The 14307-nt window shown below is 61.9% G+C and overlaps 1 protein-coding gene across 4 annotated transcripts in view; it reads left to right on the plus strand.

Annotated features, from left to right (window-relative positions):
• The window catches only part of FBXW11 (F-box and WD repeat domain containing 11), a 60049-nt gene extending 45961 nt beyond the window's left edge, over positions 1–14088 (plus strand). For all 4 annotated transcript variants that reach the window (XM_056112242.1, XM_056112241.1, XM_056112239.1 and 1 more), the window contains 9 exons: positions 2423–2609; positions 3148–3238; positions 8659–8796; positions 10064–10182; positions 10690–10939; positions 11735–11853; positions 12531–12641; positions 12984–13062; positions 13904–14088. In XM_056112242.1, the coding sequence (XP_055968217.1) occupies positions 2423–2609; positions 3148–3238; positions 8659–8796; positions 10064–10182; positions 10690–10939; positions 11735–11853; positions 12531–12641; positions 12984–13062; positions 13904–14065 (1256 nt within the window). In that variant the 3' untranslated portion in view covers positions 14066–14088. The remainder of the gene's footprint in view (positions 1–2422; positions 2610–3147; positions 3239–8658; positions 8797–10063; positions 10183–10689; positions 10940–11734; positions 11854–12530; positions 12642–12983; positions 13063–13903) is intronic.
• The last annotated feature ends 219 nt before the right edge of the window (positions 14089–14307 follow it).

The raw sequence follows: 14307 nt of genomic DNA on the forward strand, positions 1-14307 counted from the left end.
TGCAAACAGCGAGTGGCAGGTCCGTTTGCTCCCAGGCCCGGGGACCCTCCCCGCCACGCTCAGCCAGCCCGGTTGGCAGCTCCATGCCAGGGCCCGAGGAGGCGGCGCCCGGGCAAGCCGTGCAGCCTAGCCCTGAGCCCGCCCTGGGCTCGCTCCTCAGCGGGTGGGCCTGGGCTCCTGCCTGACCCTCACAGGGTCATCCCAGACCACAGTGACCATGTGCTAGGCAGTGGACAACAGTGCCTACATGCTGGGCAGTGATCGATGGTACCCCTGCAATGGGCAGTGGACAGTGGTGCTTCTCTGCTGGACAGTGGACAATGGCGCTTCTGTGCTGTGCTGGGCAGTGGACGATGGTATCCCTGTGCTGGGCAGTGGACAGTGGTGCTTATGTGTTGGGCTGGGCAGTGGATAATGGTGCCTCTGTGCTGGGTAGTGATCGATGTAGCACTGCGTTGGGCAGTGGACACTGGTGCTTCTGTGCTGGGCTGGGCAGTGGATGACGACGCCCCTGTGCTGGGCAGTGGACGATGGTGCCTCTTCACTGTGCAGTGGACATCAGCGTCTCTGTACTGGGCAGTGGACGACAGCCCCTGTGCTGGCCAGAAGAGTGGATGGCCGTGCCCCTGTGCTGGGCAGTGGGCGTCGGCATCTCCTAGAGGCTGAGTACGTGGAGAGGAGCCTGTGTAGCTCCCCCCGTCCTCCCTGACACCAGACCAGGACCCCCAGAGAAACCTCATTGGTCCCAGCCCTGCCTGCCTGGCAGAGCACGCGGGAGCCGGCCCAGAGAGGCGTGGGTGTGCCAGACGCAAGCCCAGGAGCTGAGCACAGGGGCGAGCCTGGCACAGGGGTCTTCTTGCTTTGCTTCCCTGCAAGTGTCGCTTTCCCCAGCGAGCGTGACGCCAGGGCGCTGAGCCACTCGGCCACCTGTGACCAGGTCCCCACGTGCAGCCGCCCTTTGTCTCTGCCCGAGGCCTGGGTGTTGGGTGAGGGTGGGGGTGGGCCCCGGGGGTATAGCCAGCGGTCGGGTGCTGGGTGCTGTCCTTGGTTCTGACCTGCCTGGCACACATGCCTGTGACTCAGGAGAGTGACCTCCAGTTCCATCATGCAGGGCCGAGAGGGGTGAGCACTGGGCAGGAGAGTCAGATAGGCTCGGGGGGCGGGGAATGGCGGGGGGACGGTTCCAAACTCCTGCTGCCCTCCCCGCCCTCCGGGGAGTCGGAATTTGGAGGGTTGTTCCAAGAGCGGGGCTGAGGGTCTGATGGGCAGGCAGTCGTGTGTGGTGGGTCCCAGGAGAAGGTGGGCGCAGGCCGCGGCGTCGCCGTGGGGCTTAGCTGGCCAGAGCAGAGGGGACACCAGGGCCCGAGAGGAGCTTCCTCCCGGGGATAGCCAGCGTTCTCGACCCCTGCGCCGGAGGGTCCCAGTCCTCAGCGTCCCCTTGGCGCAGACTCGCACCTCTGCCGGACACTGTCTCCGGGGCCTGAGAGTCGCGAAGCCTCGCTGTTTGGGGGTCTCAAGGTGGCCTCGGGCCATGCCTGGCTGACAGCGTGGACCCCCCCTCCCCCGCTGCCTGTGCTTGGGGGCTTCCCACTGTGGGAACAGCCATTCCTCGTGGGGCCCGCGGAGTTCGGGAGGGGCTCGGCCGTGTTTGTTTGCAGCCACAGACTCGAGGGGCAGATCTGCTCTTAAAAGGGAGCCGGGGCCTCCACAATCTGTGTGCCCCGCTCTGAGCAGGCTGCAGAGGTGGGCCCGAGCGCTCCCCAGGGGTGCTCCCACGGTGGCCTGTTCAGGCGAGCCCGTGTGTATGTGTGCGCGCGCGTGCGTGTGTGCCTGTGTGTGTATGCTTGTGTGCACACGTAGGCATATCTATGCGTGTGTGTGCCTGTGTGTCTGCGCATCCATGCCTGTGTCAGCGTGTGTGCACGCCTGTGTACATCTGTGCGTGTTTGTGTGTGTGCATGCCTGTGTGTGTATGTGTGTCTATGTGTGTCTATGCATGTGTGCATGTGTGTGTCTGTGTGTGCCGTGGAAACAGCTTCACTCTTGAGTTTGGGGGCCCTGGGAGGGTTTCTCCCACTCGGAAGGCAGTGAGGGCGAGAGCGTGCCTGGGCCCCCGTCCAGAGCACCCTGGTCTCTGGGCTCTTGAGGGACGTGGTGCCCACCTGGACTTTGCCAGCACGCTCAGGTGGTGGGTTCCCGGCACAGTGCGTCGGGGGTTGTGCCTAGCCGAGGGCCAGCGCCCCATCTCGCCCGCCCGCCCATGCTGGTGCAGCACCCCTGAGAGCCACAGGGATGGAGCCGGGAACGGGCTGGGGATGCCCGTCAGGCCCCCCCCCCCCCCCCCCAGCCCCTGCGCCCGCGGCCGCGCGCATACCTGCCCCTGCCGCCTGCCCACTCCTTTACGGCCTTTTCTGTTTTGTAGAGCAAGGCTTAGATCACATAGCAGAAAACATTCTCTCCTACCTGGACGCCAGGTCGCTGTGTGCCGCGGAGCTGGTGTGCAAGGAATGGCAGCGGGTCATCTCGGAGGGCATGCTGTGGAAGAAGCTCATCGAGAGGATGGTGCGCACGGACCCGCTCTGGAAGGGGCTGTCGGAGCGCAGGGGCTGGTGAGTGCCCCGAGGGGCCCCAGGGGCTTCACGCCGGCCTCCAGAGCTGGGCGAGAGAGAGGGCGCATCAGTGGGCTGGGCGCTCGTCTGCACGCTGGTACCCCTTAGGGCCCTCGAGCACTGTCAGGGGGGATGAGACGTGATCATGCGGGAAAGAGAGAGGGAACAGAGAGAGAGGAGGAGACCCTGGGGGTCTTGGGCTGAGGGTGCGGGCATGGCTAACCTGATCCAGACCCGGACACACACACACACACACACACACACACACTCTGAGAAGTGTGAGGGGCCCTGGGTTCAGCGGACCCAGAGTCATTCCTGAGCAGTCAGGTGTGTGCTCTGAGCTCCGCCCCTCGGGTCCAGACAGGACCAGAGCAGGAATGGGCGGCTGAGTATGGGCGAGCTGCGTCCTGGGAGCGTGGCTGGCCGTCGGTCATGGTGGGGGGCTGCCCGGAGGGGGCCCGGCCCTCAGGACAGCTTAGTGAATGTTCACCTTTGTGTGTGCGAGAAACTTGACTTCTGTTTGTGTTTCCTTTGCCAGGGATCAGTACCTGTTTAAAAACAGACCCACGGACGGCCCTCCCAATTCGTTCTATAGGTCATTGTACCCAAAGATCATCCAGGACATAGAGGTAACCGCGGCTTCTCTGTCTGTCTCACGCTCGGCCTTTGGTCACTTGTCTGTCGCACGACACAATTGTGTGGGTCTAGTTACTCTTTGGGGCAGGTGTAAGCCTCTCTGCTTTATACCTTTCTAAAACCGGAAAGGCTCCTGCAAGGCTATGGGTTCGTTAAAATCTTCACGTAAACGACGTTTTTTTCTCCCCCTGATTCCATAAGTTCCTCCAAGAGTCCAGGCCCGGAGTTTGGGGCAGGCGTTGGCTCTCGGTGCCACGTGTGGAAAAGGCCGAGCTGGGTTTCCTCTGGAAATGCCCCAGAATGTTTCGCGAAATGACTCAAATGTGATCCCCAGCGATGGTGAAGTGGGTTTTATGGAGCAGATTGCGCTCCTGGGCCCTTCTGGACTGGAGTGCGACTTCACCAGGCCCGCGGAACCCGTAAACGTGATGAGAAGCAGTGGGGACGTGGGGACTGTCCGCCTGTCCTAATTAGTTCCGTTCGCCCCGCGGCCTGCCCCGGCTCTGCTCATTAACTCCGTCACACGTGCTCGGCCCGCTCCTGGCCACGTCCCCTGCTTCCTCCCTGGCCGGGCAGGCCGGCCTGGGCCGGTGATCCCGTGTCCCCATAAAGCTGCACGCAGTTTCCCGAACATGAAGTAATCCTCTTCCCCCAGGTGAGAGACATAAAAGTTATTGTGCCAGAATCCATTAATGGAGAAACACGTGCTCGGGGGCTGCTCTGGCCCCCGCTGCCTCTCGGCAGATGTGGGCTAATAGAGTGGCCCCGCCATTAAGGGCCCGGCAGAGCGCGGCTGGAATCTCGCTCACGGGAGCACGGGCCGGGCCGGACCTCCAATGGGCTGCAGTGTCGGCTCAGCTGCCTCTCCGTGTCTGTCGTGGAGACTCGGTGGGGGTGCGTGGAGGGCCCGTCTGTCTGTCTGTCTGTCTGTCTGTCTGTCTCTCTCTCTCTCTCTCTATCTCTCTCTCACTCTCACCCTCTCATCCCTCCCCCCACCCCCCGAATCACCGTGTCTGATCCTTGGTTGCTGCAGGGGGGTGTTGGGAACCGGCCCCGCGTAGATGCTCAGCCAGGCTCTAGAGTTGGTGAGTGGAAGACCCCAGTTCCCATGGGCGCTCTTCTGGCAGTAACCCACCTGAACGCGTGTTTGGCCACCACCTGAGCCCCCCTGGGCCTCCTGCGGGTCTCTGTGGGCAGTGTGTCAGACCCCCTTTGTGACGGGGTGGTCCTGTCCCGAAATGGCTGTCTGACCCTTGTTAGGGTGGGGAGGTCGTGTTCTGGAAATGGGTTCTCTCAGACCCTCGTTATGACGGGGCGGTCCTGTCCCTACAGGGGCTGTCAGACCCTCGTTAGGATGGGGGGGACGTGTTCTGGAACGGGCTGCTCGCTTGCACCCGAGCCCATGCGCGTTTCCTAGTGGGGTTTTCTGATTTCTCGGTGCCAGGAGAGGTTAGACAGACACACACACACACACACACACACGAACACAGCGATGATTCACAGCAAGAACATTTATGGAACTCCCATTAACGTATTTGAAATAAATCCTAATGAAGGAAGAACAATGGCCCCGCCGACTGAACGTTCTCTGTGCCGAGTTCTGCGTTCTGGTCGTGCGCAGGGCAGGCGGGGACTGGGGGCGTGGGCGTGCAGCCCCCTAGACGGGGGGGGGGGGGTCCCCACAGAGGTCTGGACCGTGGTCATCGCCCCCTTGCAGCCTGACTCAGGCCTTTCCCTGACCCCAGCCCCAGGCTCGCCTCAGCTGCTGGCAAAGGAGAGGTGGCGCTTCCCGGCGCCCTGTCCTCCCCAGCAGGGGGCGCTCACAGCCCCACCTTGTTCTGGTTCCTCTGTGGGAGGGCTGAGCTCCTCACTGAAGGGTCAGTCAGGGTCCACGGCGAGGGTGCACGCTTGTGGGGCCCTGGGTTGCCCACAGGCCCCTGCTCACTCAGGTGTGTACCCCCCCACCCTCCCGCAAACAGGGCAAGGTAAGTGCGCACACGCACAGTCACACATACATGCTCACACACAGTCATACACACTTTCATGCTCTCTCTCTCACACACACACACCTCTCTGTGTCCCCCTCTCTTTTCTCTCCTCAGATCTTTCTAATACAATGCTGCCCCCTGCCCCCGTCCAGTCCCAGGTCTGGCTCCTGGGCCGGGTGCCACAGGCCTTTCACATCGGCCTCCTAGGAAGAGGCCGACACTTTTCCTTCTGATCTTGGGGCTGCGACTGACAGTGCTCAGGGCTGAGTCCTGGCTCTGGGCCAGGTGGGGGCTGGCCGTGTGCAGGGCAGACGTGGCCCACCCCCTGCACTCTTGCTGGTCGAGAAGTAGACGGATGTGGTTGGATTGTTTAGAGACGGGCACACCAGGCGGTGCTCAGGGACCAACCCTGAGCCAGCCCCAGGCGAGGTGGAGGGGCAGGAGGCAGCTTCCTGGGCATATTCCCTGCTGCCTGGGAGAGAGACCCGGGGTGGGGCATGCTCGGGGAGGATCACTGAGCTCCCTGGTCTTTAGGTCACCCTGTCCCGGGCGGGCGAGGATTAGGGCCCTCTGCCGAGTGTCTGAGCTGGCCCCAGCCAGCGGGAGAGCGGCCCTGACCCAGTGGGTTATGGGTAGCTTGTTGCTTCCTCAGCTGAAACTCCCTCTCACTCGGCCGTGCCGCCCGCTGTCCCCTGGAGGAAGGTGGGCCTCTGTCTGCTGGACACAGTCGCCTGGCAGCGCAGAGCTGTGGTGCCCCAGAAACCAGCAGGGGTCCTGCAGGGCCTTGCGGCCCCTTGCAGCATGTCATACCTTGGAATAAACCGCCTGGACTCGGGAAAGCGCTGGTCAGCGTCCTGGCCAGGACAGGCCACCTCCTGTCCCCACCTCCTGTCCCCTCCCTCTGGTTGGGCTTCTGGAATAATGTTACTCTTATGTCCCCGGATACCTGTCTTCACTTTTCCCGCCAGGTGAAATGCCACTCTGTGCTCTGGGTATCGGGACAGGTTTCCCAGGGCTTGGGGACCTGGCCTAGGGGAGAGGGTTTCGTGAGCTGGCCCGCCCAGTGGCCACGGTAGGCGTCTGTGGCCACAGAGCTCGGGGACGGCTCCTGGGGACTGGCCCGGGTGCTCTGGGCCCGCTGCCTCCTGGCGCCTCCTGAGCTGCCCGTTTCTGGCCATGAGGGAGCAGCAGTCCGTCCGTCTGGCTGTAGCCCTGCTCAGCGGGTGGGCTGGCGTCTTGCACACCTGCGGCCTCACGTGGCCCCAGTCCCCGCCCGTCCCCTCCGAGCCTGCTCCTGGGAACCCGCGTCGTTTCTGCCGCTCTGGTGATCAGGGCCTTGCCACGGCTGCTCATTTTGCCCTCAGCCCGTGCGGGGGGCCGCCTCCCAGCTCACAAGGCCCCGTGTGCCGTTTCCAGACGCCCGGCCTGCTGGTCCAAGCGAGGCCTCATCATAGCGGCCCTGGGCTTCCCAGGAGGGCAGCTCCCTGGCGGGTGGCCCACCCCAGCCTGTTTCAGAGGCTCCCTGACCTCATGACTCTTCAGCCAGGCCAGAGGTGGAGGAGCTGGAGGGGGTTGGGCGGGGGCACGCAGACTCAGGCGCTGTATCATTCTGCCGCGTGTTGCAGAAAGCGAGGACCTCGGCCGTGGCCCAGCCTGACTTGGAGTTCGCAGGAAAGGCCCCCGGCTCTCGTTGAGGGCCCCTGTGCAGGTGCTGGCCTCTGTCCAGGCCCCCCTGACTCTCTGCTGGGTCTTGGGAGGCGGTAGGGCGAGTTAGGGGTCAGAGCCGGTCACGCCCTGCCACGGGAAACTGTTCAGAGGCTTGGGCCGTGGGGCACATAGGAGAGTTCTGCCCGCCGCCTCTCGGAAGGGGAGAATCTCCTCAACCCCCGTGTGTGCTTAGTGTCCCTTCTCTGCTTGCTGAAGTCGGCTCTGCATATTGCGAAGCAAAGTGTGTCCAGCACACCCGGAAATTTCAAAGCAACACTGGTATTTGCTGTCGGTTCCAAGACAAGGCAGCTTTTACTCATGTGCCCATATCTCTGTGTTCTCGGGCGAGTGTGTGTGTGTGTGTGTGTGTGTGTGTGTGTGTGTGTGTCAGACACAAGAACAGCCGTGGGGATTGGAAAGGCGGCGCCCGCCTGAGCAGGGGCACCACGTGGCACACAGTGGGCTGGGCGCTCGCCTCCCGTGTTTTGGGCCCGGCCTGTGTACCTCAGCCAGTGCTTACCTGGGGGCTCGGTCACCGTTGCCAAAGACGCCACGTCTCAGACATGCTGCGAGCATCGAGTGTGGCTCAGGAATTCTGGGGCCCTTGGAGACCGCCTCTGGCTTAGGTGTCTAACCTGGTGTCTGCCCCAGAGAGGAAGCGGGAGCAGGTAGCCCTGTTGGAAAGTGGTCTCGGAGGCTCCGTGCTCAGAGCCCATGAGAGCGGGGGCCCCTGGTGGGAGTGTGACCCCACCGATCTCCTCCGGGAGAGCTGGGCTGGGATCTCCGCCAGGGCAGGGATTGGTTCTCCGCCTCCCCTGCCACCTGCCGAGGGCACCCATCGTGGGCCTGGTTCTCCTTTCTAAGTGCTCTCTGTCCCGGAGTCCCCAGCCCTTCATTCTCGGAAAGGTGTCGCAGTCATTTTGGCCTCAGCATTGGGGTAATCAAATGACCCAGTGCCTTGCCCCGGAGCATGAGAGACCCCCAAGGTGCCGCTTCCCAGCCCGGGGGCTATCCTCGAGGTCCCCTCTGACATACCCCGTGGGGAAGAGCCCGGGCGCGGGGCCCAGAGGCAGCGGCTATGTCTTCAGGCGGGTCAGGTTCTGATCCCCTGTGTGCCCGAGGGAGGGATTGCAGAGTCAGGCGCTGAGGATGGGCCGGGTGCCACCCTGGAAGGAGGGACGGGGCTTCCTGTTGACCGGGCACCTGGGCGGTTGGCTCTGAGAGGCACCCACGAGAATCCGCGCGTGAAATGCGCTGTTCTGTGCCGACGCGCTTCCGTCCGCAGGAAGATCAAAGGCGGCCGTGGTTCAGCTTCTTCCCCCGGCGGTTGTCTTGAAGAGGGGTTTGGGTTTCTTTTTCCGGCGGCGAGCGCCGTGCGCTGAACGGATCCCGGCCCTGCCCAGGGTCTGCCCCGCAATGATGTGGTGGGGATCTTCCGCCAGATATTTTGATTGGCATTAGACAGTGACCCAGTGAGTTATTATTTATTTGTATGCTTTGGGTGCAAAAGGCATTCTTGAAGCATATTGAATTCTGTCTGGGCCTTTTTTTCCCCCCTCCAACCCAGCCCAGGCTCATTGGAAATCCCGTGATTGCTGCCAGATGGGTAGGGAACGCCGGAGCAAAGCACCGTGTCTGGGCGGGCGCGTGCTCCCCCGGCCCCGCGGTCTGCTGTTCCCAAGGAGAGACTCACCTCTCCCTTCTCCCCCGCCCCCCAGACTATAGAGTCCAACTGGCGGTGTGGCCGGCATAACCTGCAGCGGATCCAGTGCCGCTCGGAGAACAGCAAAGGCGTCTACTGCCTGCAGTATGACGACGAGAAGATCATCAGCGGACTCCGCGACAACTCCATCAAGGTGTGAAGGGTACCGGGCCGTCCACTGTCCCGGTTGCACCCCAGGCCCCTGCGGACTCTGGGGCACCCAGGAAGTCCCTCGTGTCACAGACTCAGAGTCCCCTGGCGGGCATGCCCCAGGGGACCACCCCGTCGGGCACTTCCTCTTCTTTCTCTTTCACTTCCTGTTCGAGAGGAAGCCGTGTTCCCTGTTTGAAGGCTTCTCTGCCAGGCCGATGTTTTCACTTTGTGCCTTCCTTCTCACTTGAAGAAAACGTAGGTTCTTTCTTTCCACCTTTTCGTAATCTGGCTGTGACTGTGACAGACCCCGAGAGCCTTGAGGTTACGGCTCCATCGTCTCCGCCACACTCGCGGGGGCAGTGGCCTCTGGGCTCGGGAGGCCCTCAGCGGAGTCCTGGCTTCCAGGACACAGATGGCAGGACAGACCCACCCCCCTTTCTCCAGGACTGGCCGAAGCCCGGCTGGCCAGCTGCCCGCCTGTTCCGTGCTTGGCCCTGCCTCTGTAAGGGGCACAAGGCTGGTTTATAGGACCCTGTCCACGCCGGGGCTGGCCCTAGTGGTCACTTCTGAGGAGGATGATGCTTGCTTTCCGGAGTATTCTTTCATAGAGGAAAGAACAGGACCCTGGGATCTATTTTTAGCATTTCAGTCTTTGAAAAAAAAACCATCGGTTTTCTTTCCCTTATTATATTTGGACAGTATTAAAAACTTGAAAAATCCTGGAATGATTTTTTTTTCTAAGAAGAAGGAGACCAGTATTTAGAAAGAACTTTTAATATTTTATCTCCTTTTTAAACAAATACATGTATTATACATGACCACTACAATTTTCAAGCAGTGTTTTCTCATTAAAATTTTATTAAGTTTACTCTGACAATGTCCTCACATCTTGAGCCCTCTTTTTTTTTTTTTTTTGTAAGCCAGGTTATGGGGTATTTGTTCAGAAAGACGCTTAATAGCTGCGTTTCAGAGGGCAGACTGATTTTTTTTTTTTTTTATGTCTTTTGTGTCTTTCCACTCCCTTTGTAAGGCTGAGTGTGTGGAGCACACAGCATCGACAAGACCATGCTCATGTGTGCGGGAAGGCACTGGGGGTCCCGCTCCCTCAGTCCGCACGTGTGTGTGTGTGTGCGCGCGCGTGTGTGTGGGGGGGAGGTGGTGGGGGAGATTGGTCTCTTCCCGCCTTGGCACCGATGCGGCTTCCCACTGCCCCGACAGGCCTGGGCTGCGTGCGTGGTTCACCCCCTGACGGTCCCTCTTCTCCGTAGATCTGGGATAAGACCAGCCTGGAGTGTCTGAAGGTGCTCACGGGCCACACAGGCTCCGTCCTATGTCTCCAGTACGACGAGCGGGTCATCGTGACGGGCTCCTCGGACTCCACAGTGAGGTGGGTGATGCGTCCAGCAGGGCATAGAGGCGCTGGGCGCGGCTCTGAGGCCCCTCGTTCCCAACCTGGGATTCGTGTCATCTGGGCCTAAGGGGTCCGGGGCCGTGGCTGTCCTCCTGGACACCAGGAAGCTGGGCTGCTGGCCAGGGTTTAGGGGGTGGCAAAGGAGACAGCCCAAGATGCCCTTGAAGCCCCCTGGTGGGGAAGGGACACGTCACCTCAGCCCAGACACAAGCAGGGACGTGTCCCCAGCAAGCCCCGCATCCCGCCCAGTGCTGCCAGGTTTCCAGCCGGGAGCTGTGTCTCCCCTCTGCCTGGTTCTGTGTGTCTGTCTCGGAAGAGCTGAGGACCCGCCCCTGGTCCCTCCGGCCTGGCTTGGCGCCCCGATTCATTCACAGAGGGTTGGCACTAGGGTCCAGGCCCCGCGGGAGGTCACCAACACCTCGAACTCGGTGCCCCCCACCCCTCCACCCCCCACCCCCCGTCTCAGCCTGCCCCTCGCCACAGGGTGTGGGACGTGCACACGGGCGAGGTGCTCAACACGCTCATCCACCACAACGAGGCCGTCCTGCACCTGCGCTTCAGCAACGGGCTGATGGTCACCTGCTCCAAGGACCGCTCCATCGCCGTCTGGGACATGGCCTCGGCCACCGACATCACCCTGCGCCGTGTCCTGGTCGGCCACCGCGCGGCCGTCAACGTGGTGGACTTCGATGACAAGTATATTGTGTCCGCCTCGGGCGACAGGACCATCAAAGTGAGTGTCCGCAGCCGCCCCTGGGAGGGCACCATGCTCTGAGCCTCCACCACCCACAGCTGGTCTGTGGCAAAGTCGAGACAGGATGGAGGCACTGACAGGGAGAACCTGCTGAGACGGGGCCCTGGGCTGCATGCCAGGGGTTCTAGGTCAGCCGGGCCAGCCAGCTATGTGTGCTAGGGTCCTTCAGGGCACTGGGCTCTGTGTGTGTGTGTGTGTGTGTGTGTGTGTGTGCTGGGGGTTCTGGGTCAGCCAGGCCAGCCGTGTGAGGGTCCTTTAGGGCACAGGGCTCTCCGGTGTGTGTGTGTGTGTGTGTGTGTGTGTGTGTGTGTGTGTGTGTGTGTGTGTTACTGGGCTCTGACCAGCAACCCGAGGGCCTGTCTCCTTCTTGCATTCAAGAAGATGGGCACATGCAGATCTCGGGTTTTGGACACGTGAGGGTGGGTCCTGCCTTGTTTGCATGCAGGTGGATCCCAGTTGTGTCCAGTAGCCCTGGGAAGGGGTCTGGGTGCTCTTGGTTCGGCTGGTCATCAGTTTAGTGTGGCTGTGAACATCTCAGTCTTGCGGCTGGTTTCAATACGGGAGGGGTTGTTGATTCCTCACACACCGGACCACCCTGGCACAGCACCTGAGTAACCCCCGGCCCCCCGCGTGGAGGTCCAGGGCGTGCCTGTCCTCATGGCCGCATCTTGGGTGGTTCTCCGCGGTTCTGATGCTGTTCCCTTTTTTCTTGGCTAGGGCGTGGGAGGCCTTTCCCACTTCCCCTCTTAACCGCGTGGCCGCTTGCCCCCCCAGGTGTGGAGCACGAGCACCTGTGAGTTCGTGCGGACCCTGAACGGGCACAAGCGGGGCATCGCCTGCCTCCAGTACCGGGACCGGCTGGTGGTCAGCGGCTCCTCAGACAACACCATCAGGTGGGTGGAACCGCTCGCTGGGCTCCAGTGAGACGTTTCTCAGTGCCGTCCCACGTAGCTGCCCCTTCCCCGCGGCCCTCGCACGTGCTCGGAACTCGGGCTTTGCAGTGACCAGGGCAGCGCAGCAGCCCGGGGGCCTCGCGTGGGAGCAAGATAAAGACTGGAAAGGAGAGGAGACACCCGCCAACTTTCCTGGCGTTTCCCGCGTGATACTCCTGCAGTGACTTCTCACCCCTCAGAGGCTTCGCAGCCGGTGCTGGGGACCAGTTCCTCTGCCTCCTCTGGCCCTCGGCCGGGCGTCTCCGCGGTTGGTGGCCGGGTGCTGGGCGCCACGTTCGGGAGAGCAGGGGAAGCTGTGACAGGGTCGCCCGCCGTGCACCCTCTCTCTGTGCTGACCGCGTGCACACAGTAGGACGGGCAGAGATGGTTCCTCAGGAACGGGAGGAATTCGGCCCGGCCCCAGAGCTGTTCTCAAAAGCATGGCTCTGGTTCCGGTTCCAAACCCCCGTGTCCCCCTGATGGGTCTTTCTCTCTCGGACCCCTTGTGTTGGGAGGGGCCGTGTCCAGGTTGGCGCATCATCCCTGTGGGGCTCCCCCCGCGGGTGCTGCTGGCCTCGCTGGGCCTGGGGGGGTGCCACGTGGTGGGAGGGCGTTGACCGGGCTCTGCTCTCCCCAAGGCTGTGGGACATCGAGTGTGGTGCCTGCCTGCGAGTCCTGGAGGGCCACGAGGAGCTGGTCCGCTGCATCCGCTTCGATAACAAGAGGATCGTCAGCGGGGCCTACGACGGGTACGTGGGGCTCCCCCGCCGGGGGCCGACGGCTGCACAGTTGCTACTGTGCCGAGTCCCACAGTCGTTCGAAGCTCGGGCTGCCCTGGAGTCCGGCCCTTGGCCTTGACCTTTGACCTCACCCCTTTCCCCTCCCCCTCTCCCCTCTCCCCTTTCCTGTCTCTTTCTTCACTCAATGTTATGGCCCGTTATTTCCTCGCCCCCAATCAAGCGCCATGGCTCGACCTAACCCAGGAGTGGGGTCACGGGCCCCCCCAGCTGGCTTTCCTGAGGGGCGGGTCAGCTGCGTCCCTGCCGCCGCGGAGCCCCTGGGCGCTCATCACGTCCCGCTTTCCTTTCTAGGAAGATCAAAGTCTGGGATTTGCAGGCCGCCCTGGACCCGCGAGCCCCCGCGAGCACGCTGTGTTTGCGCACGTTGGTGGTAGGTGGCCCTGTGCCGGGGGTGGGGAGGCTGCTGGAGCTGCGGCCAGGCAGGAGGCTTTGGGGTGACGTGCTCTGCGTGGTCACGGTGTTCTCCTGTCCCTGTGGCCTTGGGGGGGGACTCCTTCTTGGCCTTGTCCCAGAAACTCGCCGAGCCTTGCCTGTGTTGTATTTTCAGGGGACGGTTGTTTGAAAATACTGATATATATATTTTTTCCCCTCTTCTTTCTGAGTTTTCTGTTCTTTGCATTTTATCTCGGTTCACGGTCTCCGTTGGCTTGGCCTGCAGAGCAGAGTTAGGGCCTTTCCCCCTTGCGTCTGGCTACTCCTCATTACGCTGCTGATCTTGAGCTCTTTGTGGTGATGTTGCCTGTGCTTTGAGGTGCTGGTGGTTCTTGTTGTTGTTTCTTTTGTCTGGGCTTTGGGGCCTCCCCCAGTAGTGCTCCAGGGGTACTCCTGGCTCAGTACTCGGGGGATAGATGGTACCTGTACTGAAAGTCTACGCCCTGCCGGTCGAGCTGTCTTCACCCCTGCTTCTGGGGTTCTGCTTGGTTTGTTTGGGTTTTTCGGGGACCACACCTGGCGGTGCTCGGAGCCCCTATGTGGCCCCAGTGCCTGCCTCTCGGGCCTGTGGCTCTGGTTCGCCCTGTGTTTGGGGAGTGCATCTTACGTGCCGTTGCTTCCCGGAGCCCTTTGTGTTGGCCTTTCCGACACAACCGGTGTGCCAGGGTGACAGCCACAGAGTCTGGTGGGGGCACGGCCCAGGGGAGCAGCAGAGCGCCTGTCCCGGAAGGGGAAGGCCGGGCGCGGGCCCCGCTCACCCGCCGGGTTCTGTCTCCCAGGAACACTCGGGCCGCGTGTTCCGGCTCCAGTTTGACGAGTTCCAGATCATCAGCAGCTCCCACGACGACACTATTTTGATCTGGGATTTCCTCAACGTGCCTCCCAGCGCCCAGAACGAGACCCGCTCTCCTTCCAGAACCTACACGTACATCTCCAGATAACAGTCTGCACTTTACCGAGTCAGGTGAGCCCTCGTCTCCACGGGACCCACCTGTGGTTTTTCGTGTGTGTGTGTGTGTGTGTGTGTGTGTGTATGTGTGTGTGTGTGTGATGGGGGGCTTCTCCTGGCTCACTCCTGCCTTTGTGTGTGTGTGTGTGTGTGTGTGTGTGTGTGTGTATGTGTGTGTGTGTGTGATGGGGGGCTTCTCCTGGCTCACTCCTGCCTTTGTGTGTGTGTGTGTGT

Source organism: Sorex fumeus, unplaced genomic scaffold, assembly GCF_029834395.1.
Source record: "Sorex fumeus unplaced genomic scaffold, SorFum_2.1 ptg000017l, whole genome shotgun sequence".
Classification (NCBI taxonomy): domain Eukaryota; kingdom Metazoa; phylum Chordata; class Mammalia; order Eulipotyphla; family Soricidae; genus Sorex; species Sorex fumeus.